This window comes from Sarcophilus harrisii, chromosome 1, assembly GCF_902635505.1.
Source record: "Sarcophilus harrisii chromosome 1, mSarHar1.11, whole genome shotgun sequence".
NCBI lineage: Eukaryota > Metazoa > Chordata > Mammalia > Dasyuromorphia > Dasyuridae > Sarcophilus > Sarcophilus harrisii.
In genome coordinates this window covers 117,150,685-117,178,461 of record NC_045426.1, presented here as the reverse complement: position 1 = coordinate 117,178,461, position 27,777 = coordinate 117,150,685, and the positions used below count along the sequence as shown (strand labels likewise).

Sequence of the window (27,777 nt, the reverse complement as noted above, 5' to 3'; positions counted from 1 at the left end):
AGTAGATGAAATTATAGGCTATATGCCTTCTTTTTTCATGAAAGAAGAATGTCATATGTAAGCCATGTTTAAAAATCCCTTCATTTATTCCATAGTAGTAAAATGGCCTGAGAGGAGATAGCTCATCTGTATATTGTAATTGTGTGTATATGTACATATATGTATATATATGCATATATATGTACATATACATACATATACACACATATATCAGTTAGATTTAACAGTGGAAGAGTACTGGGCCCAGTGTCAGGAAGATTCATTTTAAATTTAGATTTGGCCTCAGACACTTCCTAGCTGTGTGACCCTAGGTAGGTCACATTTGAGTCAGTTCTTCATCTGTAAAATGAGCTGAAAAAAATGTCAAACCATTCCAATAACTTTGCCAAGAAAACTCCATATGGAGTTACAAAGAATCAGAGTGTACCACAACAAATATGTGTGCATATATGTATGTGTGTATATTCATATATACACATAAATGTATATATACATATACATTTATGTGTACAATCACGTTAGTATATATACATTATAATTTAATTTTTGCAAATAAGACATTGTAGTTAGAGTACCTAGATTTGAATATTTATTGCTTAGCACACCCTTTCTCATCCCTATAATCTTAATTAACTCTGAGGTCTTCAATTTTCTCATCCATAAAATTTGATGGAGGTGTTGATTTCTAAGGACTCTTCCAAACAAATCATGTGAGCCAAACCTCTAAGCAAATTAGCTTTCTTTAAAACAGTTTCCATGCTAAAAAATAAGGCACTTATATGTTTCTGAGCCTAAGTACTCATGATTTCCAGAGAAATGAAAGTGAAACTGGAATTAATGCAATGTCTTTTTAGGGAATTACAAGAAACAAAAGATTTCAGGGAACCAGTCCACTTTATTGTCAAACAATGGATGAGTCCTTCTTTAGTGGGAGGAGACTAGAAAAAGAAAGAATCTTCAGAGCAGCATATGGCTGTGTAAAGAAACAAGACAGGGAGGAACTGGGCAGGAAGCTGTAATTTATGTGTCGACAGAGAGCATCCACCACCTACAGGTTTGTGAGGCAAAGCAAACGGTTTACTTTTCTTCTTAAGAGGAGGAGCAGAATTGGCACCAGAAGATCTTTGCTCAAGTCCCCATCTCTGCCAAGATTTGAGTGAACGTGGGTAAGTAATTAAGCTTTTCTGGGTCTCAACTTTCTCATCTACAAAAGGAAAGATTTGGACTATATGACCCCTGAGAGTCCCTTTCAGTCCTAAATCATATAGTCCAAATCTTTCTTATTAGCAGACTTAATCCTAGCCCGGGAAAGAGATTCTTTTTGCTCTCTGGAACCCCAAGAACTCACCAGCCTTAGTTTATTTCCATTGGCTCTTGCTCACACTTCATATTACAAGCTCTTTCTGAATAAAAACCATTCTCTACAATAATTCTAGAATTAAGTCTGTTAATTAAATAACCTTGTAATCATTTTGTCACCTGCTTACCTCTCTGGGTTAATCTGATCATTTTGTTATTGAGCTAGAGAATAATGAATAGGTCTTCTTGCCTCTTCCCCTCCATCACCTTTTTTAGCAGTGTTATCTTGGGCAAGTCATTTACTTTCTTTGCCTTATTTTCCCCAATCATAAAAAGAAATGGTTGGCTGATCTCTGAGGTCATGTCCAAATCTAAACCCTACCTGTGTTTCAGAGGCTCATACATTGAGAGCTTAAAGGAGACTTGGAAACCCTCTTTTTTACAGGTGAGGAAACTCAGACTCTGAGATGAAGTCACTTGTCCAATATTACATAAGCAATATTTTGCCGAGCAGAGACCTGTCCTCTGACTCCAAATGTAATGATTTTTTTTTTCAGGATGCTGTATCTGCTCTTGGGCATGTTATTGAACTCCTTCTAGGTCTCAAATTCCTTCTCAGTGGAATGAAATTAGACTATCTGATCTCTAAGTTTCTGTTTAACTTTAACATTCTATATCATTCAGTGCACATGGCATAATGGAAAGAGATAGGTTGGCCATGTTACCAAACCAGGAATAGGCAAAAGCTGTCACCATTCAGTAATATTTTTAGCAATGTTGACAGGCAATGCCAAATGGGAAACCAACATTGACTCGGAGCTGGAAAGAACCTGAGATAGCATCAAGTCACCTAACACATAAATCATCTTTCTACTACACTACACTGCTTCCTTTTTAGTTTTGAGGAAGGTTATAGAATCTATGACAAAGGAAGGGGAAACAGAAGCCAATTAAAAAAATTTAACCAATATTTAACAGTCGCTAATCTTTACATGGGCAGCTAGGTGACAGATAGTGTGCCCAGTCTATCATCAGGAAAACTCATCTTCCTGACACTTCTGACACTTATTAGCAGTGTGACCCCCGGGCAAGCCACTTAACCCTGTTTGTCTCAGTTTCTTCATCTGTAAAATGAGCTGGATAAGGACATGGGAAACCACTCTAGTATCTTTGCCAAGGAAACCCCAAATGGAGTTCATAAAGAGTCAGATACTACTGGAAAATAACTGAACAACAAGCATCTTTCTAATGAACTTTAAGGCTTATCAAGCTCTCTTCTGAACACAGCTTCTTGAGAAGTAATATATGGATTATTAACTCCATTTTACAGATTAAAAAAACCCCTGAAGTTCAAAATCTCATAGCTAGATGTATAGGAACCAAGTTGAAATCTAGATCTCTCTTACCTCCAAGTCCAATACATTTTTTTTTCCTGAGGCAATTGGGTTTGTTAAGTGACTTGCTCAAGGTCACACAACCAGGAAGTATTAAATGTCTGAGGCCAGATTTGAACTCAGGTCCTCCTTAACTTCAGGGTTGGTACTCTATCCACTGCACCAACTAGCTGCCCCAGGTTCCAATATTCTTTACAAACTCCTATTTGGTTTCCTTGCTTCCATTCTGTCCCCTCAGTCTAGTTCTTCCTTTACACAGCTGCCAAAACATTTTTAAGATATCATTTTGACCATGTCACTCTTAAGGAAAAAACTCTTTAGTGCTTTAATAATGTCTTTGGAATAAAATAGAGATAATTAATTCTACAGACTGGCATTTGGGACTCTCTACAATCTGACTTCTCCAGCTTTCAGCCTTGTTTCATATTACTCCCTTTTACACATTCTATGTTCAAATTCCAGCTAAAATCTCATCTTCTTCAAGAAACCTTTCTCTAACCCTCTTAATACTAGTGCCTTCCCTCTGATGAATATTTTTAATGTATCCTGTACATCTTTTGTCTGTATATAATTGTCTGTATCCTAACTCCATTATTAGACTGAGCTTCTATTCAGTAGGACAGGTATTTATCTTTCTTTGTAACTCAGAGCTTATCAAAGTGCCTAGCACATCATAGGTGCTTAATAAAGGTTAATAAAGGTGCTTAATAAAATCCTTGTTGATTCACTGATTGATCCAGACAAAATAGAATACTGGTTGTTTCTTATATTTAATTTTTTATCTCCCACTCAAGCATTCACAATTCTTTTCCATGACTGGAATTTCCTTCAGGATTAATTTTGGATGCCACCTCCTCCATCAAGTATACATTGATGCCTGAGTTTTTAAAATCCTTTTCTCTTCAAATTACCTTATATATTTTTGTGTAAATTCTATATTTTCCCAGGAAAATGGAAGCTCCTTTAAGGCGGATATTATTTTTCTTCTCATATAAGACACTGGCCCATAGTAGAAGTTTATTAAATATTTATTGAATTATATCTCAATGGAGTGTGAAGCACTATGTATGCCATGGTAAGAGATTATAAAATTTAGATAAGATATGATTCCTGTGTTCAAAGAGGTTACAGTCTGTCTTTTTATCAAGGGCTACCTGAGTTTGAGTTTACAGCATAAAGAGAAAAATCAAAATTGTCTTTGAGAAGAATTGAAAAAATGCCCCTCTCTCCCTTCTTTTCAGAGATGGAATACAATGGGTATATAATCATAATAGCTAATAACTATACAACATGGAAAGGTTTACAATGTGATTTACATATTTTATTCTGACAACAAACCTAGGAAATAAGTGTTAATTTTTTTTTTCCTGAGGCAATTGGGGTTAAGTGACTTGTCCAGGGTCACACATATAGGAAATACTAAGTGTCTGAGGCCAGATTTGAACTCAGATCCTCCTGACTTCAGAGCTGATGTTATATCCCCTGCACCACCTAACTGCCCCAATAAGTGCTATTATTATCATCATTTTACAAATTAGAAAATAATATTCATTGGGGGTTAAGTGACATGCCCAGAGATACATAGCTAGTAAATAATCTGAGGCTATATATGAACACAGGCTTTCTGAATCTGGCACTCTATCTATGTGCAAATTAGCTGCTTCTAATATTATATCAGATATGGTAAATGTCTTGGTTGGTTTGAAATTTTTTTCCTTTATTTTCCTCTGACTTGCTAAATTGAGGATGAGGAAGGATATATTTGAAAATTAAGGTGATATAAGAAATATGATATTGCACTGTCAACATAAATAACCATATCAAAGGCATTATGACATAATTTCACAGATTTTATGAAACTTTGAGTGAGAAGTTATGAAAAGGGAGAAGCAGATTTCAGCTCAGGGGAAGAATGAATTTCCCCAAATTTGAATTGTCCGATGGTCTGCCATTTATGGAGATCTCAGAGGCTGAGTGGCCACTTATCAATGATGTAGAAGAGGGCTTCTTTATCTTTTTTTTTTGTGGTCATGCCCCTTTTGTCAGTGTTTGTGAAGTTTAGAGGCCCTTTTGTAGAATAGCATTTTCAAATGCATAAAATAAAATGCATAATTTTACAAAGAAAATGAATTCTATTGAGATACAGTGATCAAACTTTTTTTTAAAAAAAGTTTAGACCCTAATAGAGGAAATCCTTTTTTCATCTTTGAAATCTCAGTACCTATACCTATGCCCTGCACATAGTAAGGATTTAATAAATATTTTTGAATTGAAAATCCCTGGCCATGAATGGTGTCCTCATTTAATTATGGATATAGATTTAAAAAAAACAACTGGGTAGGGATGTAATCAGTGATGCAGACTTAAGACTGATAAAGTTTTAAACATCTCAAAGGATATTGCAGGTAAGAGAAGAAAGAATCCCAGTGGGAGCTGATGTTTAAGGGGTGTCAACTTAATTAAATGCAGAGACAATCAGTCACAAGAAGGTTGACCACCAAGTAACCAAGTACCAAGGTTGACCAGACACTTTGCTAAAAAAAATTTCTAAATAGGGTCACAGTTGGATACCACCGAAATGATTTAACAATAGCAAATGTATCAATGGAGATAAGGAATAATCAGCATCAAATCTCATGCTCCTTTAGACCTTTTCAAATTTCTGATGAAATCTTTATTTTATTGATATATTTGTTTCAGCTAGAAAAAGCAACCAACCAACTCAGGCACTGGAAATACAAATACAAAGTAATCCTCCAAGTAGTTACGGAATTCTAGTTGGTTGAAACAATATTCTTTTTGTGTGTCCCATAATTAAATTGTTACAAGATGATTTGGATTTTGCTTGTGCTTGCATTTATGTTCTCCTGGCATCTTCTGAATGGTAAGTGGTGAAATCTTTCCATTAAACACTATCCTCAAGAAATCTTACTTGGGAGTTATATACAAGAATCATTATTAAAATTCTGAAGATTTTTTCCCCTGAAAAGTACATTCTAAGAAAGAATTTTAGTGTTAGTGAAAAATTATAATTTGACCTTCAAGAATCATGGGGAGAGAACCCAGAGATCATTTAGTCATCATTATGATTCAAAGGCTCAGGTAAAAGAACAGACAGAAAATAATAATAATAACAATAAAAATGAAGGGATTTGATTATTTCAAAGGTCACTTTTTCCTTTTTAAAAATATCCTATGATACAGTTAACTTAATGGAAGACTGAATAGGAATTTGAGATGACAGCTGTTGGAATTTAAAGGGCAAATTGGTGACATGCACAGAATCAGACAACAGAATTGAAAGTTTCTATGAAGTAAACTAGTAGTTAGGCAGTGTAATGCAATAGTGGGTGCCTTATATTTGGCACCTAAAAGCATCATTTTATGTCATTGATCTAAAAGGGATCCTAGACCTATCTAGTCTAACTCTCTTATTATTCAGGTGAGAAAATTAAAGCCCAGAGAGACTTGTCCCAATGCCATTGGAACCTGCATTCTGTTCCTGACTCCACTTCTTGGCATGGTAGCAATAATGCTGGATTTGGAGTCAAAGGCCAAGGAGTTTCAATCTCAGTTCTGCTACCTTCTATCTCTGTGGTTTTGGGCAAGTAATTTATCCAGTCCAGGTCTTAGTTTCCTCATCTATAAAAAGAAGGGATTAGAGGAGAGGATCTTCTTTTATTCTAACATCTATGATTTTATGTGCACCAAGTCATCATTTAATAAATGATGCTATTTCATATTTGCACAGTATTATTAATCTTTTTTTGGACAGGGGATGTTTTATAATTTTAATATTGATGTACACTAGAGGGCCTTGAGATGTGGCAAAACTGTATGAATGTAATATGCATTTTAAAGAATTAGACTCTTAGAAATCATTTGAAGAGTTCTTTTTATTTCCTATAGTTACTAATGGTATGATATTGTATAAGTGCAGCTAAGCTTTAGTCTTCTCATCTGTAAATTGAGGATGGTGGTAGTTGCATCAAATATTTTTACAGATTTATTAAAATATCCTCTATTTCAATCTTGTTCCTATATACCCTCTCTGTTTGAAGGTTAATTAAAATTTCACATGACCTCCCTTCATACACTCTGCTCTAGTCAAACTGATCTCATAACTGTTCTGAATAGCTAACCTTCTATTGCCTCCCTCCTTGATTTCACACATATGAATGGTCTTCAATGTATGAAATGTTCTCCATATTTGTCTCTGCCTTATGGAATCCTTAGTTTCCTTCAAAGCTCAGACATCACCTCCCATATAAGACCTTTCCAGGTATTAGCACTCTTTCCCTGTTAAAATTACTTTCCACTTACTTATCTTTTGTATATATTGTATTTTTACTGTTTCCCTGCCCCTTAGCAGACAATGTAAGTTCCTTTAGGGTAAGGATGGTTTTATTTTTGTCTTTGTATTTTGTAATACATTTTGTAATAAGCACTTAAATGTTTGTTAAATTGAAGTAGTCATAAAGAAATATGAGTTGTGAGGTGTCAGTTATGATTATTCTATAGCATATTGCAAATACTACATAACATTTGCTGTATACTCTGAAAAAGATATTTATGTTCTAAAGACTATGGTTTGAATTGTCCTCCTTGCCTTTCCTCTCTCCAGCCTTTTCTGTATCTGTTCCCAAAGAGAAATATAAAACACATTATGGCAGCAATGTGACTATGGAATGCACCTTTCCAGTGGGAGAAAAATTAGACCTCAATGCCCTTACAGTTTATTGGGACAAGGAAGGAAAATTTCTTGTGAAATTTGTTGATGGTGAAGAAGATCTCAAAATTCAAAAAAGCAACTCAAGATTAAGGCATTTGAATGACCAACTATACAAGGGAAAATCTCTTCTTCATATCACCAACGTGACAGTAAAAGATGCTGGGGCTTACCGCTGTATTATTGGTTACGGGGGAGCTGATTACAAGTGGATTACTTTAACCGTCAATGGTGAGAATGCTTCATAGTTAAAAGAAGAGAGAGTTTAAATTTTCACTAAAAAACACTCATAAAAATCCTATGATAAGAGTTAACTTCTACACTGAAATACAGCTAGAATGATTTCAATAGAATGATGGTAGGAAGGGAAACCAGGTTGCAAAGAACTGGGAAGTGAGTTGTTGATGAAATACAGGCAATGAAGATAGGTTACTCTTTCTGCAAGTAAAGAGAAGAAGAGCATTAAAACTGTATCTCTGCATGGAAGCTGGTTCAAGCAAAGTTTTTTTGGGGGGATGGAACACAGGGGTATGCTGGTAAAAGTTTAATGACTAGCTCTTTGGAAATACAAAATACAGTTCAAAGTTTAAACTACATTAACATTTTTTTTCTCTGTTACTTTCTTGTCTAGATAATCAAGAAAGTGATTGGTTACATTTCAGAACTTAAACTGGCTCCAGAATATCTCAGGACAAAGGAGACTTGATAATGCTTATAAATGGGAAAAGTAGTTAGAGGAAATGGAGAAGGTACATCAGAGAAGAGGGATAATTAATGAAACAGGACCCTTAAGGAAGTAGAAGGATATTGGATCAAGAAACAACTTGAAGAATAAGGGAGGAAATTGTAACAAGAAGCCTGAATTCAAATATTAGTTCTGATGTTTAGTTGCTGTAAAGTTCTGGGAAAATCACTTAATTTTTTGGATTCTGTTATTCATTTCATCTGTAAAATGAAATGATTTTACAAGTATTTTCTAGCTCTATTTTCTATGATCTTATGACTTTATAGTGAATCCAATCAGCATAATTTGGTGACTTTTTCCAGTAACCCTGAGAAACTGGGGTAAGATCAGATAAGGTGGGTGATGGGGGAATTGCCTAGAACTGGGGATTAGTGGAATGGAAACATTAAAAAATCATATAGTTGAGGGATTATAAAGTGCTTAGCATAGTACCTGGCACATAGCAGGTACTTAATACATATTTATTTTCTTTCTTCATGCTTTCTTTTTTTCCTTTCCTTCCTTCTTTCCTTCTTTTTTTCCCCTTCCCTCCTTTTTTTCTTTTACCTGAAAGTGAGAGTGGAGTACAAAAAGTACAACCGATTCTTCATTTTTTTTGACTTGTGGGACAAAGAAAATGAGAGAGCAGTCACTATTAGAAAGGGTTTCTAGGAATGCCATGTCTTTAGAGCAGGGGTTCTTGACATTTTTTGTGTCATGGACCTTATTATGTCTAATGAAGCTAAGATTTGAACTCATGTTTCCTGATTTGTTCTTCATGGCAGGAACTATTTAATTTCTGTTTTGTATCACAATGTTTATTTTTGTAGCACAGTGCCTGGTACATAATTACATATGTAATTTGTCTCTGCCTTATGGAATCCTTAGTTTCCTTCAAAGTTCAGACATTATCTCCTATATAAGACCTTTCCAGTTATTAGCACTTTTTCCTTCTTAAAATTACTTTACACTTACTTATCTTTTGCATATCCTGTATTTTTACTGGTTTTTTTCCTGCTCCTTACCAGACAATGTAAGTTCCTTTAGGGTAAGGCTGGTTTTATTTTTGTCTTAGTATTTTGGTACTTAATAGTACAAATTCTTATTGATTGATTGACTGACTTAAAATTCACTGCATTTTCCACATCTCAGAGATTCCAATGTCAATAATAGAAATCTAACTACTCCCAGAACTACCTTTTTCATTGTTGAACAATTTCAATTACTAGAAAGATATTTAGTTGAGCTAAAATCTGCTTCCTAATCCTCCTCTTACTTCTAAGAAACAATTATTCTCTTATATGTGATGGCCTTTTAAACATTTGAACACAGATGTCTTTTCCCCCCATTCATCAAGCTATATACACCAACTTCCTTATATCATTGATTTGAAAATATGTAATTCAAGAGGTAAAACAGTGGATAGAGTGCAAGCCCTAATATCAGGAAGACTCATCTTCTTGAATTTAAATCTGATCTCAGATGCTTACTAGCTGTGTGACTTTAGATAAGTCACTTAAACCAACTTTGCCCCAGCTTTTCAAATGTAAAATGAATTGGAGAAGGAAATGGCAAGCAACTGTAGTATATTTACCAAAAAAAACCTCAAAGGAGGTCTTAAAGAGTCAAAAACAACTGAATAATAGCAAACAACAATTCAAGAATAGGGAGATTTTGAAATAAAAATAAAAGGATGGGATTCCCCAAAAACCCAGTTCCTAAAATAAAATGATCCTAGGGTAAGTGGAAGTGAATCCTTTTCATATCATTATGAGCCAGGTCATTGACCTTATGTTCATGAATTGACACAGCTAACTGGTGGATTTACTTGACCTATGATGGGACAGTTTCAACATTAATTATAAGGGACTTATTAATGGCCATGCTATTCTTTAAAGAAATTTTGGACGTGGTAGATAACAGATAAGCTAAAATTGTATTTCAATACATTTTTTAAAGTTTTAATTGAGCAAGTATAGGGTTTCATATTTGACCACATAAAATTCATCTCATTAGCTTTAGCCTCACTTTTACATGTAATCAACATTGTACTAGGTGCCCCAGAATTTTCAGTGGGAATAGTTAGGAACTTTTAAAGTATTTTCTATGTGTATGTGAATATTTGGCAATAATACTAAATTAAAAGGTGAGAAGAAGAGATGACTGAGGGAGATTCAGTTCAGAATAGGTCTTTATTGCCTGATGGGGAGAAAAAGAAATGGTATTTATCCAATATATTGACAAATTACTTACTCTGTATATATAGCTACTTTTTGGTTGGTCCCCCATAAGTTAGATACCTTTATTTCTCTTTTCTCTTGATATATCATCCTGTCATAGTGCTGTGATCACTGGACATGAGCTTAATTCTTAGCATTGCTACATATTACCTGTATGACCTCAGGATAGTCACTTAAACTCTTTAGGTCTCACATCCCACATCTAATAGGACCTTTGCAATCCTTCCAATTTTAAATCTATGATCCTATGAGTTTAACCTAAGGGAAGCAGAAAAAAAAAAAAAAAAAAAGATTAATCACTTCCGTAAGTGATTTTGTGAGCTTCCTCCTTTATCATTACCTTTTCATGAATGGGGGAAGGCATTTCTTCATCTGGAGAAAGACATGACAAACCACTCCAGTATCTTTGCCAAGAAAACCCCATATGGGCGTTACAAAGAGTTAGACATGATTGAAACAAATTAATAACAACAACAGTGCCTCAGGAGAAACAAAAGGGCTTCCTTCAATGGACAAATTCAAGAAAAGTCTGGATGATTACCTGTTGGCTAGATCAGAGGGGATTCTCATTCAGGAAGGGGTTGGACTAGAGACTTTCTGAGGTTCTGACTAATATGGCCAGTATTCAAGTTATTGCAACAGATTTGTGAATCCATATGCCCATCAAGAATTTTCATTTTGGTCCTTGCTCAGCTCTAATAAAATAACCTTCATCTGATGGCACATACAACTTTTTGAAATTCAAAAAATGCCCTTTTACTTGAAAAGTTTGAAAACAAGTGTAGCCCAAGCAAAATTCAAAATAACACAGTGGGACTGTTGTTTTACCATGGACTGACAATTTAGTTCATATTTGCAGTGATGAAAATGGTATAGTGGAGACAAGGAAAGATGAGCAACATAAGTGTGGAAGATGAATAATTTTCAATGTAAGGAATTCATTGAATCATCATAGAATTAATTATTGCAAAGTTCCTTTTAGACAATCTCATCTAATCCTTTTTCAAATCATTAATATCAGTAACAACTATAATATTTGTTTATTAATTGATGAACCTTGCTTGCTACAACTCTAATAAGTAATGACCAGTTTCCACTTGAAGACTTGTCTTCATTTGTCAAAGAGTCTTCTCCCCACACAATTACCTATTTCCATATTGAAGGTAATTTATAATTATTAAGAAGCTTTTCCTTATGTTGAAGGAAAATCTGCCTCTTTGCAAATTCTACCTATTGTAATTATCTGTGCTTCTAAAGCCAAGCTAAATAAATCTAATCTTTTCCACTTGACGTATTTGAAGATGATTATCATATCCCTCCTCATTTTTTTCTTGTCTAGACTAAATATATTTGCTTCCTTCTACCACTCCTTCTTTGATGTGGTTACAGATCTTTTTGCTGTACTTATCATCATTTTCAGACCATCCTCCAAACTGTCACTTTTTTTAGATGGGAATTTTCATTGCTTAGGGAAATTCTGGTGAGGAAATCCCTCTACCAAAGCAAATTAGTTTATATTCTGCAACTTATTATCTTAAAGAATTACCTGGGAAGTTGAGATTAAACAACAATAACAAAAGGAATCATGCAATTTACTTGTGGGAGTCAGGAGGCTCATCAGAGGAACATAGGTTATGATCTACATTGTTAGAGGGAAGTGGCACACAATAGGTGCTTAATAAATGCTTGTTGACTTAGTTTGACTACGTATAGAAGATATCGCATCTCAAGTTTCTAGTTTGCCAATATTCCTTTTGAGTAATTACTACCAACCTGAGATTGTGTGTGTATACATTAGGCATACTGGTATATGTGTTCCATGAACTTTGCATTCCAGCATGTATCTGCACAAATGTTGGCTTCCTTCCAAACTTTTAGGGACCTGGGACTTTTATTTTTGTCTTTGAAATCTAGTCTCCAATACAGTTCCTGGCACAAATTAGTAGGTACTTCATAAAAACTTGCTCAATAAATGAATAAATAAAATCATATTTATCATTTAAAATAATATTATTATTACGTTGCAAACTTGAACTGATCTTGCAATTTACTAGATCCTGAAGAGCTTATCTTTTTACATGAAGCACTTTCTAGTCCCAATGCCTCCAGCCTGTATCTATTAATGTAGGGATTTTGTTTGTTCTTGTTTCATTTTGTTTTTTAACCAAGAGCAGTATAAGATAAATTTGAAAAGGCCATATAGTTGTGGTTTTATATTAGGTTAAGGAATTAAAACTTTATTCACTGAGATAATAATAATACTATGTACCAGGCACATAGTAAGTGCTTTATAATTTTTCTTTCATTTGATCCTCACAAGAAGGAAGTATTATTCTAATTTTACAACTGGGAGGTTTTAAGCAGAGAAATGGCAGGATTGGATGAGCATGTATCTAATATGCTCCTCTGGAAGGCTCTGCATGCTTGGATGCTTTATTCAGCATTACCACTCAATGAAGTGGAGCTATCACTACATTATGCAAATGATTTTTACAGAAACACAATCAATATTCTTTTCCCATCATTGCATATACCTGGTAACACACCTTTACTCATAAAGGGAAGTTTTACTTAGATGGAATTTCAAGAGGAGAAATCTTGAAAGTGATAATGAAACTGCTCACAATGTAGTTCTGTATTGAATCAGTTTGTGGTAATTTTTTGGGTGCTGTGTACAAGTTCTTTTTGCCTGTTTCCTACCTCAAACATTTGACCCTGAGAGCAGTAGAAAGTGACAGAGTTAGGAGAACTGATTTTGTTTGACTATGGGTTACTCACTTAACCACTCTATTTGAATTTCCTGATTTTTAAAATGATGATTGCAATACCTGAACTACCACAGGGTTGTGATGAGGTAAATGTCTTACAAATCCTGAAGTGACATAGAAAAGCAAGTTATTTATAGTAAACTGTGGGCATAATTATTCTTAATAACTGGACTTCTAGTGGAGGAATATTTTAGGATGGCACATGAGACATATTTGCCTTCAAAGAGTTAATTATTGCTTTATTACTCTGAATAAAGTAAATTACCCTGAATAATAAAGTGAATTATTACTTGGTAATTAAAGAAGTATTCCCTCCCCAAAGAGTTAGATTTTGTAAAAGAATGAAGCTTATTTTCATAACATTTAGAGCTGGGTGTGATTTTATAGATCACTGATACAGCGAAAATTGAGAACTAGAGACAGGAAGTGACTGGCTCGACCAAACACCCAAAAATACTTTTAAACAACACAACTGAGACTGATTATCTTGGGTGATGATGATGCCATAACTATGAATATGCTTTTCTGTGTAAGTGTGTGGTTTAAAAGCCAGACTCAGCCAACATACACCCACAGGATAGTATCATGGAAAGACCACTGGATTTGAGGTCAAAAGACAAGGATTGGAATCTTGAATGCTAATTACTATTAATATGAGCATAGACAAATCACTCTCCTTCTTTGAAGTGTGATAGATTTAAGGCGTTCTAAGACCCTTTTCAAGTTCTAAATTCTACAAATCTCTAATATTTTACCCAAGATTTGGTTGCTTCTGGATTATATCCAAAGTTGCTTATTAAAAAGAGACTTTGGACAGTTCTTCTTTGTATTCATAAATCAATATTGTTAATTCAGTGCTGTGGTACACAGAAAACATTTACATAATAATGTTGATTTATCAATGTAGGAATCACAGGAATGTGAGAGTAGGAAAGTACACAAATATCCATCTAGTCCACAAGTGGGGAATGTCCAGCCCATGAAATCATTTGGTCTAGCTCTGCCAAAGCAACTGCAGGTTAATTACAACCTCCTACTGCTTGAGTTCTTTAAATTGATAATTATGTATGACTCACAAATGATGTTATAAATATCCAAATGGCCCTTGGCAAAAAAACAGGTTTCCTATCCCTGATATATTCCACCCTATATTTCTGTTTTGTTGTTTCCATTTAAAATTGTTATGTCTATTGTTACATGTTTGTGGACAATATATATACTATTGCCTTGGTTCTACTTTTTGCATTAGTTCATACCAGTTTTCCATGCTTTCCTATTTTCATTATATTCATAATTTCCTACTATATAGTAAAATACCATTACTTTCATATATTTATTTAGCAATCTGTGGGTATCTACTTTGATTCCAATTTCTTGGAACTAAAGAAAGTACTTTTTTTTGTTATATAGGTAGGGTCTTTCTTTTTTATTACTAACTTTCTTGGGGCATTGGCTTAACAATGGAATTTCTGCATAATTCTAAATTACTTTCCAGAATTGTTGGACCAATTCATAGCTCAATTACAGGGTATTAGTGGGCCTGTGTTTCTACAACTCTTCTAAATTGCTTACTCTTATCCTTCACCCATTTTCTAGGTATTAGATAAAACCTCAGGATTGTTGTAATTTGCATGTCTATTATAAGTGATTTGAATTGTTCTTTAATATGATTATTAATAATTTATCATTATTTTTGATAATTTTCTATTCATGTACTTTGACCTTTGTTCTCACATATTTCATTGGTTGCTTATATATCTTCCAGCACATCTCTATGCTATGCTATGTCTTTTTATTCATGAGATCACAAGTTAAGTCTTTATCTGTACTTTCTTTCATTGGAACCTTGGATTCTATGCCTAGAAACATTTCAGGATCTGATGAGAAAGGATTTATATTTTCTTTCTTAGATCCAGGCTTCACCTCACTTCACAGAACATTTCTACTCTATGCTGTCTTCACTGGGATTTTACACCATAACATTTGAACGGAATGAGGATTTAGTCTTCTCTAATTGACCCTTTGTGGTTAAACTAGTTATATGAAGACAGAAATAAATATTAGAGATTAGGAAATTTGCACTAAAGACCTACTTCAGTGCCCTACTTTGGTGTGGAAATGGCCCTGGACTTCCTTTTGTGAGCTATGCCTATGGAATGTAAACTTTGTTGGGCCTTACCAACTTGGGATGAACTTAAATAAAAACCCAGGGACATAATGCTAGACGGAATATCTGTCATATGACAGTAGGTCTCATTAAATATAGAAAGGGTCATCATCAGAAGGGTTTTCTTCTCAATTTTTTTAAAAATTTGGTTGACTTCCATTTGTGTTGGTAGAGAGGAAAGTCACGTATGAAATCAGGGATGCTAGAAGTCTAAGAATGAAAGCAAAAAAAAATCTAAAAATGCTTTATAGAAGTCAATCATTCAACTTGCATAGTAAAATGTCGCAGAATCTCAGAACTGGAAGATATTCATTGGTTATTTATTCCCACCCATACTCAATAAATCTCTTTTATTTTGTCTAGATGACCAATTATGCTCAATAGTGAAGCTTTTTAAACTGTAACTGAATATAGGGATTGCTAAATTATGATTTATTATGGGTAAATATTTGATTTGCATACCTATTTTACATACCTATATACCCAGGATTATATAAAAATTTCTCAGACAAAAAGAGGTTTTGAGTGGGAAAAGTTTAAGAGGTTCTGCTCTATGATATAATGTAAATTCTTTTCATTTATGGATTCAACTAAGTAGACTCTTAAATCTCTTCAAAATCTCAAATTCTTTAATTCTGTCCCTACAACACATTAGATATAGGGCTAGTCTTCCCTTGAAGGCCGCCAGTTAGAGGTAACCCACTATTTCTTAAAGGAGGATCAGCCAAAAGAGGCAGCTAAGTGATGCCATGGGTGCAGCACCTGGGCTTGGAGTCAAGAAGATCTAAATTCAAATTCTATCTCAGATATTTATTAGCTATGTAACTTTGAACCAATCACTTTACTTTTTGTCAGCTTCATTTTTCTCATCTTTAAAAAGGGAGGAATAATAGTATCTATTATTGTTGTGAAGACTAGATAAATGATATATGTAAAGTCTTTAGCAAATGCTAAAGTGCTATAAAATGCTAATTGTTATTCTCCCACTTTTGACTAGCTTTAATTATTGGAAAGTTTTTCAAGTCAAATCTAGAATCTACCTATCCAACCTGAAGTCTCTGGGTCTAAAACTTATGAAACTAGCTTCCTTTAGAAGTATAGTCAATTTAATGATTTTTAAAATAAAATAATGCAATACTCAATATTCAGAAGAATTTATGATATCACCGTTAAGAATATTTCAGTGACATAGAATATATCCCATAGATACTTGCACATCCCATGTGACTCTAGACTACATCCTTCCAGAAAGTCACCTTGGGGGACAAGAAAGATAGTATCCTACATGAGGATGCCAATGATCCAGAGAATGACCATTCAGTTCATCCCTTATTCTTGCTTGGCGACTCCATGAAATCATATCTAGTTCTGTGCAAATTAATCAGTAAAACAGGATAATAAAGCACCTGCTTATTATATGCCAGGCACTACAAATTTAAAGACAAAAATAAAAGAATGGCTTATATTCTATTGAATGGAAATGCTGATTTTTCTTTAACTTTGTTCATTCCTTAGCCCCATACAACAAAATAAACCAGAGGATTAAAATGGATCCAGTCACTTCTGAATACGAAATCACATGTCAGTCAGAAGGTTATCCTAAAGCAGAAGTCATCTGGAAAAGTAGAGATCAGGATCTAAGTAGCAAAGCTACAGTGACATATTCAGTTGGAACGGAAAAGCTATTCAACATTACAAGCACTCTCAGGGTCAATGCCACAGTGAATGAATCTTTCCAATGCTTGTTTCAGGAAAGGGATACTGGAAAAAATATTTCAGCTCAGATTGTCATCCCAGGTATGTATGCTTCAAAATGTGTCCCAACATCTTCCAACATGAGTGAACACCCATATCCCATACCCTTTTCATTGCTTTGTTCAGTTCGTTGTTTGTCCTTCATTTTTGAAGAGGACCATCACATCAGAGAAGTAATGCTGTGACATGCAAGTGAATTGGATTTAAGTAGGGAGGGCTGAGAAAGATTACCTGCCTCACTTTGCCCTCCAGAGGCATCTAGGTCCAGTGGCCAGATATAGATTGGGATGACTGGAGATGACACTCTCTGTACAATCTATTTTATGGGCTACTTCCCCTTTTTTTTTTCCCCATAGAGTGATAAATAAGTCTATAGTGAGTTAATGTGAATTGAAAAATCATGACTTCTATATGCATACCAGGCAATATTATTTCCAGAAATAGATAAAATGGCAGCTCACCCATTTCTATTGTGTAGTGAAAGCCTGGAGAAAAGTTTAAATAATATGACATGGTAAGGAGGGTAGAGTGGGAAAAGCCCTGAATTTCGAGTCATAGAACCTGATTTAGAATCCTAGCTCTGGTTCTGTGCAACCATAAGAAGTTATTTGTCTCCCTGCCCTCAGTTTCCTCATTTATAAAATGAGAAATTTGAACTGGATGTCTCTAAGGTGGTGATTTTAGCACTGTGTTGTATTAATGCCAGCTATGATTTAGGAATAATGACTTGTTTAGTATAGGGGATTCTGTCATGATAAAGCCAAAACTGGCAATTTTTAAAACCTTTTATTCTTCCTTTTGAAGTGTTTGTGGAAATTTTTACAAATTTTATGTTTATGACAGATTCAGGCAGTTTCTATGATTTCCCTTATCTTGCTTTTTCTGTGCTGATACCACCCAAGTGTTATGATACTTCACTCCCTTGAAATCTTCATGAGTGACAATGCTCAGTCTCTATGCGGAACGTTATTCAGTGAACTGATGTGTTGATACTGAATTAGAATCTTCATCTACTACAAAAAGTTCAATGTCTTATTATCAATAAGGAGGTTGGGGGAAAATGTTTTTCCAAGCTGGAAATAGGAACTGAAGAATGGGGGAAGTGGTAGCAGTACCTTTTCTTGACATTGGAAAAACCTCTGATTCTTTCTTGTTCAAGTGTAACCTCCTTCCCCACTCTTGCATTCACTTTCCATCATTATTCAGTCCTTCCTTTCAGATGGGAGAACTATACTTCCCATCAATTCCTGTGTTGAAAAAGGCTTATAAAATTTCATGCCTTCAATTCATTCCTTGGTGATCCCCTGCCAGGACCATTGCCCTATCAGCCCTTGGACCAAATGTAATTTTTTGTTGGTGAATACTCCAGGGCCAACTGTGATATTTCATATACCATAGAGTAATATATATTCATATACCAAGGGCACCTACATCATAGAAGTAGTATGAATGGGTATTCAATCTGTTTCTCTTGCTCAATGGACAATTAACTTGATCTCTGCAATGTTTCCTTATTCAATTATTATTCCCACCTTCTCTGATATGGCATTCCAGGAAGAAGTGAAGGGTTGCCAGATACTGATAATGTGAGGGATGACCCCAGCCTTCTGTGACTTAGGAAAAAGAGCACTACATATTGAATTTGTTGCAATGAACAGGACAGAGAACTCAACAATAGACAACTTACTATATGTCACAGAAATCAATTACTTAATCAGTTAGCAAACATTTATTAAGCACCAACTATATGCCAGAGGCTATGCTAGTTGCTGGGATCCAGAGATAAAAGTAAAACAGTCCCTGCCCTCAACATGGTTACAATCTAACAAAGGGAAATAACATGTGGGATATCTTTAGCATTGTGCTATCACATTTTCCAGTGCCTACATTAAGAAAATGTTAACACCACGGTTCATAAAATTTTGAGCAACTTCTTTGTACTGTAGGATAAAAATTAATCCCCTTACCCATGCATTTAATGATATCCATGTATGATTCCAACCTAAGTTTTAATCTTTATTTTTCATTATTTCCTTTCATGCACTCTACCTCCCATTTTCTAGAGCACTTTGTAGCTTCGCTTTGTCCTTATCACACTATCATCTATCAAACTTGTTGGAACACATGTATCTTATTAAAATTTTAATTTCATAAAGATAGAGATTGTCTCATTATTTGTTTTTGTATCCCCAGAGCCTTACATACAATAGGCATTTAATTGTTGCTTCTGAAATTGAATAAAAAACATAGCCATTTATTAAGGGGATTTTACAATTAAAGCTACTTTTCCCACCTACGGAATATTAAAATGACTTTAAACAATAATTATTTTCATGATCCTTTCTTAAATAATTGTAGTACTATATTCATTTTTTAGTTCCTACATTTGAAATGTCCAGAAGAGAATGGAGGATGGCTAAGATGTTAAGGGCTTTAACATATGAGGATCCATTGAAAAAATTGGGGATATTTAACTTGAAGAAGAGATTTGATCAAGAGAGAAGGGGGTGAGGGGTTATTATATTCAAGAGGCAATAAAATTGTTTTTGCTTAGTCCTAGAGGGTGGAATTAAAAGCAGTGGGTAAAATTTGCAGAGGATCATTTATGTTTAATAGAAGGAAAACATCCTAACAATTAGAGATGCCCAAAAGCACCTCCCAGAAGTGGTGGTTCATGCTCACTGGAGACTTCAGTCAAAGAAATAGATAATTACCTGGAAATAAGTTGTAGAGCAGGTTCTCCTTCTGGTGCAGATTGGATTCAATGGCTCCTAACATGCTTTCCAAATCTGAGATGCTATGATAACTTATCTTACTTTTTTTTTTTTAATTGATTTTCAGACAATTATGCATCAACTAAGACAGCCTCAAGAACTTACTTTGGGACTTTAGGAGCTGTCATTTTCCTTGGATTGATTCTGATGCTTCAGAGCTTTAGAAAAAAACATGGTATTACATTTTAAATTTAATTTACCTTATCCCCTCCCACCTTTTACTTTTCTTTGTGTGGCTTTGTTTCTTTGGGTCCTTGTTCATTCCTCTCACTCTGATTTTACCAAGTTTTGCTCATTTAATTTTTTCAGAGCCACTGCATGAGAGAATGAAAGTTATTGAATAGCAGCTTGTGTAGTATATGATAATTCTAATAAGCAGACATATATAATCCCTGCCTTCTGATAGCTTACAATTCAAGGCAGTGTGGCACATTTGCTACATACAAAGCTAAATCTTAGTATATGTAGAATAGGTGTGATTTTTAGAAACAAAATGTGTCCAGTATTTCATAGAAGAGACTCTTGATGTTAATCTAGTCCAAAGCCTTTAATTCAAATAAAGGTAAATTGGGTAAGGTAATAAGTAACAAAGGTGGAAGGTGAGCCCAGGACTAACAATTCCAATGCCAACATTGCTTTCAGCACATAACATTCCTAGAACATTATTATTCCTATCAACTTGTTTTGTTCCTTGCTTAGAATTCTTCCCATTAACTTTACTAATAATGAAAGGAGGAAAAACCATTTCTCTTCAAAGATCTCAGTTTAAATGCAGACATCTTGTAGTCCTTTGCCCATTAGTATATTAAATCCTATTAGTAGAAAAAGATTAGCTGGTTGATAATATGGGTCCTGAAAAGATACAGAACAGGTGAATTTCAATTGTACAAGAGTATATAGTGAAACAAATTTTGAGTAGAATATCATGAGAGTGTTTAACTGTTCAATAGTATCCACAGGGCTTATATCTGGTCATCTAGTCCAACCTCCTCATTTGTAGAAAAGGCAACTGAGACCCATTGAGATAGTTACTTGACCTAAGTCACCTTGGAAGTAAATAGCAGAGAAAGAATTCAAATTCATGTCATCTGCTTCCAAATCTACTGTTCTATGCTAGAATCAAGTAGGATCCAAGTTTGATATTGAATGGAAGGCAGATTTGTAGTAGTATGTGTGTATAAGATCTGAAAAAGGAACTGTGAAAGAGATACTTTGCCAGCTTCTCAGTTTGCCCAGGCCTAATCCAAATTATATAAAATTTGTCAATCCATAACATTGCACAGATATATAAAGGACGAGTAAAATGCTGATTGATTTCCAGATTTGATTTCTAAATTTTGTTTATAAGATGGATCTTCTTGTTGAGTTTTTTGGGCAACATAGAACAATATGACTAATTTCACAGTTCACTAATTTCACAATTTAAATAATTTATTCTAAATGATTATACTTTTTTCCTGGAGAGGGCCAGAGGTGGTATTAAATTTTTACTTGAGTGTTTACCTGAGTGTTCAGTTTTATTGTTCCTAATTTGTATAGCTTGAATTCAGTAAATGAGTACAGGTAGATTATTTTTCTTGTTCAGAGGATAAGTTGTAGAACAGATTTTTCCCCAGTACTCTCAAAAGTGAGATGGCAATGTGTATATAAAATGATCTAGACACAACTATAGGGAAGTAGAAAATGAGAAGAAATTTTTGTGGTTTTGTGAGAAATTCCCCCATCTTCCCCTTTGGCCCTAAACAATATGGCAGAAGAGAAAGGAAGAAAATCAAATATTTTCATACTGGGTGTCATCAGGTTTCCCATCAAATTACTACACAAAGGAAAATCTGGACAAAGACCTAGGAGATGTTGTAACTGTCTAGATTTACATATATGTCCATAATTAGAGCCAGTACTTGTGAAGTTTTTAATTTTCAAAGTACTTTTGGAAGGAATATAACTATGTCATTCAATATTCCAGAACATGATGCTGGGTGGAAAATAGAGTTATATACTTAAAAGTGCCCCTTAAGAAAATCCACAGCATTTACTTAAGATGACAAATATAGCTACCACTTAAGCAACTTGTGAAAGCTTGGAAAGAAGAGGACTTCAGGAACACTGTTTTTCCTCCCCATCCCTAACTCATTTCCAAACATTTTTTTTTTGATATATGAAATCTAAACCCAGGCTACGGCCTAGGATTTGTATCTATATCATTTCAGAGGAGAAAGTAACCAAAATGCTTATTTTTTTAAAGTGAGAATGATAGCCAAAGAGAAAAATTACCTTTCCACATAACAACAGCTTTCCAGACAGTGAACTCCAATATGGTAAGTATAATTGAATTATCAATAGATTGGGAAAGAATGATGGCCAAAAAACCCTATAAAACCCAGATGATTCATAATGATTTATGATGATGATGATAACAGCAAAGATGGCAACAATAAAAACCAGACACTTCTGTCAACCAAGATTTTCCCTTTTGCATTTGGCTGGGAAAAGTTAGGAAATATAGAGAAGATTTTCCCAATTTCAATAAACAATGAGAGAATATATACATAATTCAAAATTTACTGACCCTTAAGGAACCACCTCTTTCCACCTCTCACACAGTATGAGAAAGAAAAAGTGATTCTTTAATTGGAGAATTAAAGGAAGGATATTGGAATGGAGGAAGAAGAAGGGATTCTCACCATTAAACCTTAGTTATTCTGATGTTTTGTTCCAACAATCTGTAGCAGAAATCCCCTTGCCTCAATTTCAGTATCTCAAAAAGCAAGTTGGAGCTCTGGAATAGAAGGATATTTCTTTTCCTCCTGGAATGTATCCGTCTATAAAGAAAGGGAAAACTACTCATTTGAACAACCTAAGAAAGAAGTGTGGCTATATGTACAGAACTACCATGTCTCTCTCTTTACTCTGTGCCTTGTCACAAGTTAAAAAGTTTTTCTTCCTGATCTCTGCCTCTTAGAACACCTAGAAGCCTTGCTCTTCAAGGCTCATCTTCAGTGAAACTCCCTTCAATAGACCATTCTTAATTGCCTAAATTGTTAGTGCATCCCTCAAAAAAGAATCACTATTTATTGTGTATATATCATATCTTCACTTATTTAAAAAAAAGTCTTGACCCTAAGATAGAATGCAAGATCCTCAAAGACAGGAGTTATTTCTTTTATGTTTGTAGGACACATGGCTAAAACTGTATCTAGAACATATTAGGCCCTTATTAAATGCTTGGGAATTGATTGATTGATAGTTTGATTTATTTAGAAATGCTATTCCAAAAACTAACCTTCTGCACTCAAGTTTAAACTAGTAAAATCCAGTCCAAACAAGTTTAGATTAAATGGTTATCTTAGTTCTGACATTCATTGTTTTTTTGTGGGTGAACACAGTAAGTGCTAATAGTTTCATTATGCCATTTACACCTGCAAAGGAATGTGGACAGATACCATGTTGGATGATGTGGGAGATAGGAAAAAAAATACTGAATGGAACTGAATTCATGAGCATTGAATTTCAATTCTGCTTCTTAAAAACTCTGTGAAATGGGACAAAACAGGGTACTTCTATGACTTAATTTCCTCATCTGTAAAAATGAAGCTATTACTTGTTCTAATTTGTGGGGGTAGGAGAAATTTGTAAGCTTTAAAGTGTTATGGAAATGTAAATTATTATTTTAATGTATTTTTAAAAGCAAAGAATTTTTTGAGACTAAGAAATTAATGTATACGCCTATTCCCAATCATTTTTGTCTATTCCTCTGCAGATACAAATACTGGGAAGTCACGAACCTAGCATCTCAGCTTCTGATTTAAGTTTCTGGCATTCTCAGTCCTCCCGCTTTGGAATTCCCTCAGTGCTTAGCAGTATCAATGAAATGTGCTCCAAACACCTCAAGGCCTGGGAAGAAAATAAGGGAAGAGGTGTGATGGGGAAAAAAAAGAGAGAAGAAAGAAATAGAAAATGAATGGGAGAAAACCCCCGTCTGCTTCAGAGGATAGTTGAATCTCTTTTGAGATGATACTCAAGAAATAGTTCCAGCCTGCTTTGAGGAAACAGGCTGATAAAAGATGCTGTAGTATCTTTGACTGTTGATGCTTCCAGTCATAGTTTACACAAATTTATTGTTTGTTCCTAAGAAAGTCTCTGACTTTGGAGTTGTTCATTGCTCTGTATTATTCCTTCTGTTACCTGATCAGCTTCTTGGCACCTATAAGCCAAAGCTCAAACTCATTTACTGATGAAGAAAGATCATTAGGAATCTCCATCAATGAGGAGAGTCATAGGGCAAATGAACTTAGGCTCTGGGTTATGCACTTAAGGAGAATGTGTTTTTGTCAAACCTTAATTTGTCTGAGAAACCTGGTTACATGGCCTTATTGAAGTAGAAAATGTTACTGTGTATTTGAATTTGGGGGAGAGTTTTTGTCATGTGAATATGGTCTTCAATACTTTCATTCCAAGAATGATTGGGAATGATTGGATGGAGTGATTAGTTTTTTCCACCTTGTTTATATTTGCTATTTAAATGAAAGAAAGATTCACATCCAAAAAGGAAGTATTACTTTAGGATGTTAGCAAAAATGGGAAGGATGTGGGAAAACTTGTAGGTTTAGTATATTTTTAACATTTTAGACCTACAGCCTTACTCTTCCTCTTAAAATCTCAAACTAGCTTTAAAGCTCACTCAAGAACCACCTTTTAAGATCTTTATTGATTCCCCTCAGCTATTAGAGCTTCCTCCTCTGCTACTGCCAACTTTTCTTTTTGCCCCAAGGGAATTAAGGTTAAAATGACTTGCCCAGGTTCATATGGCTACTGTTAAATGTTTGAGGTCGGATTTGAAATCAGGTGCTCCTGACTCCAGAGCCACTGCTCTATCCACTGTCCTATCTAGCTGCCCCATGCCAACTTTTATATATTTATTTTTAGTATTTGTTTTTTTGCTGAGACAATTGGGGTTAAGTGATTTGTCCAGGGTCATACAGCTAGAAAGTATTAAGTGTCTGAGACCAGATTTGAACTCAGGTAGTCCTGACTTCAAGACTGGTACTCTATCCACTCCAACACCTAGCTGCCCCCATATTTTTAGTATTTTTAGATATATTTTAATGTATATGTATACATACAGAAGTACCTAAGTGGTATAGTGGATGTAGCACTAGACCTAAAGTCAGGAAAACCTGAGTTGAAATCCAGCCTCTAGATATTTGACCATGCTCAAGCAAGTTAATCTCTGCCTCATTTTCCCTAAATGTAAAATATTTATCCCCAAACTTGTAATGAGACTCAAATGAGAAAATATTTGTAAAGCACTTTGTAAATCTGAAAGCACTATATAAATGCTAGCTATTGCTATTTTTGTGTTGAAGAATAATGATGATGATGATGATGATGATGATGATGCTCCATCCTTCAATAGAGTGTAAGTAAGCCTTTTGAGGTCAAGGACTATTTTTCATCTTGTATTTATATCCCCAGTGTCTAATAGTATATTGTACATAGTGGGGATCTTTTACAAATCAAACTGAATGGAATTGAAACCAAGCCTATTGTGAGATCTTTCCCTTTTAGATGTCTTAGTTTGAGCTAATTTAATTCCTTTTTATACCTACTCTCTGTTACCCAAGGATAGAGGCTGCAGTTTTTGCTTCTGTGTGATCCTATTGTGCTTCTGGAGACTATTGATCTCTGTCAGGTAAAATTAGACCTTTTGTAATCCAAAAATATTGTAGTGAATTCCTATGGACAGCCTTTGGAAATATTTTGCTTGAAATGGAAGAAAAGGAAAGTCTAGCCTGTTGAGAATTGAATTTGATAGATTCTAGAGTTTTGGGTTTTTTTTTAATGACCTTCATTTATTAAAAAAAAAAAAACAGCTATGTGTAGGACACTGAATTATGTACTGTAAATATAGAGATGGATATGACTGAAACTCCCCTCTCAAAGACATTTACTTGATCGGAAAGTTATTGTGCTGTTGTTTTTCAGTAGTGTTCAACTCTTGTGAGACTGAATGAGGTGTTCTTGGAAAAGATACTGGAGTAGTTTGCATTTCCTTCTCCAGCTCATTTTACAGATAAGGAAATTGAGGCAAACAGGGTGATTTGCCAGAAAGTGCATGAGGCAAAATTTGAACTCAGAAGGATGAATCTTCTTGACTTCCTGCTCCAGCACTCTATTCATTGTACCTAGAAATCTGGTTGGAAGAACAAATATCCAAATATATGTTATAAGGTAAAGTCAACAATCTATTTAACTCCAATTCCATAGCAACAACTACTTTTGGGGTTTCTCAAACTGGTTGTGCCTTAGATATCTCAAACTCAATATGTCCAAAAAATAACTCATTATCTGAATTCCACTCTTTAGAACTTCCTTTTTACTGCATAACTCTTGTGACACATAAGCAGAGTTACCATCTTTCTAGATATTCAGACTCACAACCTTGTTGTCATTCTTGAATTCTCATTCACACTCATCCCATATATCCATTCTGTTAAATCTTGTTTCTACATTCACAATGTCTCACAAATATGTTTCTTTCCCTTTACTCATACAGCCATTACCTCATTCAAGCCCTTATTACTTCTCATTTGGACTATTACAGTAGTTTCTTAATTGGTTGTCCTGTCTCATGTCTTTCCCTGCTCTAATTCATACTCCAATTCGTTGCCAAAGTGACAATTATAAGTCTCCTCACATTATTCTACTAGTCCCAAAGATTCCCTATTACTTCCAGGATCAAATATAAAACCCTCTTTGGGTTTTTCAAAGCTCTTCATGATGTGATTTCTTCCTAACATTTTAATCAATTTAGTTTATTCCCCTCTGTATTCTATAATAGAGATATACTGATCTAGTTCATTTTACAACACTCTCTCTTTCCATTCTGTGCCTTTGAAATGGCGATCCCTCATAAATGGAATGATCTTCCACCTTTTCTCTATTTCTTAATTTCTTTGACTTTCTTCAAAACTCAGCTCAAATGCCACCTTCTACAAGAGGCCTTTCCCATCATTCTCTCTGCCCCTAGTTGCTAGTGCCTTTCTTTCTCAGATTCTCTTCCATCTATTCTGTGTATATCATGTATATGCATGTATGAATATGTCTATTTATATGCATAAACCTAATTATTCACATATTATCTCCCCCATGAGAATATGTATTCCTTGGTATCATTTTTTTGTTTGTCTTTGCATCTCTAAATCTTAGCACAATACCTGGCACATAATAAGTGCTTCATTGTTTGTCAACAGCAAGACAAGAGCAACCTGCTTAAGTCATGTAAGTAAGGATAGAGACACTATTTCACTCACTTGAGGTCAAATAGGCGGCTCTTCTTATAATGCCGTTATGACCCCAATTTACCTTACTGTTCCCCCAAATTAAGAACTTAGAATTAACATTTAAAATTAAAAATTAATAATGAAGTAGTACTTACTGAAATAATTCTATCATCTTTTTACCTTTCTCTCTACCACTGTATTTCTGTCTATGCAACAATTTGCAAAAGGTATCATAGATTGTTTTTTCTGAATAAAGTAGGTCCCCTTTTCAAGAATCTTTTTCATTCCAGCATCTGCTGACTTGACCTCTAGATCTACCTCTTCTCCTCACCCACTCCCATGTACTAAAAACACTTTATTGGTTAAGAAGACTTTAATGATGTTTTAGAAGCACTTTAATAATCATATCTTTGTCTATATATATATAGATGTCTAACAAATCATGGTAAATTCTATGTAATTTTGGATAGTGATATAAAAATATTTATTAAAAATTATTTTATTCTTTGACATGTATCAAAGTGTTTATTTTCTGGTCTCTACCACACTTAGAATACAGTAAGTGATGTGATAAACTATATTAGAAAAGTTTATTCAATATTTTTTGTTCTTCTAATAGTAAGCTCAATAGATTTATTTTAACC

At 34.5% G+C, this 27,777-nt stretch overlaps 1 protein-coding gene across 3 annotated transcripts; it reads left to right on the top strand.

Annotated features, from left to right (window-relative positions):
• The first annotated feature begins 831 nt into the window (after positions 1-831).
• Positions 832-24,696, top strand: CD274 (CD274 molecule). Of its 3 annotated transcripts, XM_012544069.3 has the most exons (8): positions 835-1,166; positions 3,641-3,768; positions 5,394-5,577; positions 7,318-7,653; positions 16,837-17,118; positions 19,918-20,025; positions 22,096-22,168; positions 23,611-24,696. In XM_012544069.3, exons 3-7 carry the CDS (start codon positions 5,523-5,525, stop codon positions 22,134-22,136), a joined length of 822 nt encoding a protein of 273 aa, XP_012399523.2. In that variant the 5' UTR covers positions 835-1,166; positions 3,641-3,768; positions 5,394-5,522; the 3' UTR covers positions 22,137-22,168; positions 23,611-24,696. The 3 variants fall into 3 exon arrangements, with proteins under 3 accessions (XP_031817933.1, XP_012399523.2, XP_031817925.1); XM_031962065.1 differs by lacking the exon at positions 3,641-3,768; XM_031962073.1 differs by lacking the exons at positions 22,096-22,168; positions 23,611-24,696 and having other exon boundaries at positions 832-1,166; positions 19,918-20,039.
• Positions 24,697-27,777: the final 3,081 nt, after the last annotated feature.

Coding starts and splice junctions, on each gene's coding strand:
- CD274 (XM_031962065.1), top strand. CDS start 5,523: ATGATTTGGATTTTGCTTGTGCTTGCATTTATGTTCTCCTGGCATCTT. Junction 5,578..7,317: donor CTCCTGGCATCTTCTGAATG/GTAAGTGGTGAA, acceptor TCCTCTCTCCAG/CCTTTTCTGTATCTGTTCCC. Junction 17,119..19,917: donor AGCTCAGATTGTCATCCCAG/GTATGTATGCTT, acceptor ATTGATTTTCAG/ACAATTATGCATCAACTAAG.